Consider the following 1,116-nt stretch of genomic DNA (forward strand, 5'->3'; position numbering starts at 1 on the left):
GAAAAGGGACGACCCCCCCCACCCCGCGCCCTTAAACCATGGGAATTTGAAAAACGACGGAATCTAGGCACCAAGAAGGCAAAATCGGATCCAGGCGTCTGGACAGCCAAAGGGGCCCGGGGGGAACTGTCGGCTAGGGAAATGGTGGGGAGGGGAGTGGAGATCTCACCTGGAAGCCGAGGAGGCCCGCACCACAGTCCATTTTCTGAGACATGGTTCTTGTCCCTCTGGCAAGAGCAGAGCCTGGGGGGTGTGGAGGAGGAGTTGGGCATTATACTACAGAGGGCAAATGCGAAGGAACAAATTTGGGGAGATGGTGGTGTTTGAGGTTTGATTGTGGGGGCGGATGAGGTGCTGAATGTGAGGGGAACGGGCCAGATCGGAGTGCGAAAAGTGAATGGGTGTCCGGATGGAGGTTCTGAATCCCGAGAAGCTACGACGGGGAGAAGCTTCAAATCGGGGTTCAGATAAGAGTTCTGAATCCAGGCAGATTGCGTTGGGATTCGCATTTGGGAAATTGAATGGAGTTTTCGAATCAGGAGGAATCGTATAACAGTACAGATCGAGGTCGAGAAATCTGTAGAGATTCTGAACGATGGGAGGGGTTCAGAGAGCGAACGGGGATTCTGAATAAGGGAGGTTCAGGTGAGGGGTGTGTGAATCGGGGTTCGGGGAGTGGAAGAGGGATCAGAATCCGGGGTAAAGGGATCGGGATGAAAAATGGGGGGCCCGCACCAGGGGGCAAGATGCCCTGTCTGGGGGCTAATTCTCACCTTGCCTCAGGTCCCAACCCCAACCCCCTCGTTGCCTCCCTTCTTCACGACTCAGAGGATCGGGATTGCAGTGTTCTGCTCTCAGCAGCCGCACCCTCTCCTTGGCCAGGAGAAAATGCCAGCGCGGCAGCTAGGACGACCCCGCCTCTTCGCCTAATATACCACCCACCGCCTCACATGGTTGTACGCATGCGCAAGAACTGACCGACCAAATAAGAGTCCCACCCGTTTCCCCAACAAAAGCTTCGCCTTGAAGGCTATGCTGCGCATGTGCAGCGGGAAGCAGTCCCGCCCCTTTGCCAACACACCACCCCACCACCAACCAGGTGGACAGTTTACAGCG

At 56.1% G+C, this 1,116-nt stretch overlaps 1 protein-coding gene across 5 annotated transcripts in view; it reads right to left on the reverse strand.

Annotated features, from left to right (window-relative positions):
* Positions 1-1,116, reverse strand: part of MAGED1 (MAGE family member D1) — a 73,377-nt gene that overhangs the window by 5,668 nt on the left and 66,593 nt on the right. For 4 of the 5 annotated variants that reach the window (XM_024757135.1, XM_024757136.1, XM_024757133.1 and 1 more), the window contains one exon: positions 170-243. In XM_024757135.1, the coding sequence (XP_024612903.1) occupies positions 170-214 (45 nt within the window). In that variant the 5' untranslated portion in view covers positions 215-243. Of the gene's footprint in view, positions 1-169; positions 244-773; positions 960-1,116 lie in introns of those variants that run through there. The other variant, XM_024757134.1, reaches the window with a different exon arrangement.

Source organism: Neophocaena asiaeorientalis, unplaced genomic scaffold (assembly GCF_003031525.2).
Source record: "Neophocaena asiaeorientalis asiaeorientalis breed wild unplaced genomic scaffold, Neophocaena_asiaeorientalis_V1.1 scaffold553, whole genome shotgun sequence".
NCBI classification, from domain to species: Eukaryota; Metazoa; Chordata; class Mammalia; order Artiodactyla; family Phocoenidae; genus Neophocaena; species Neophocaena asiaeorientalis.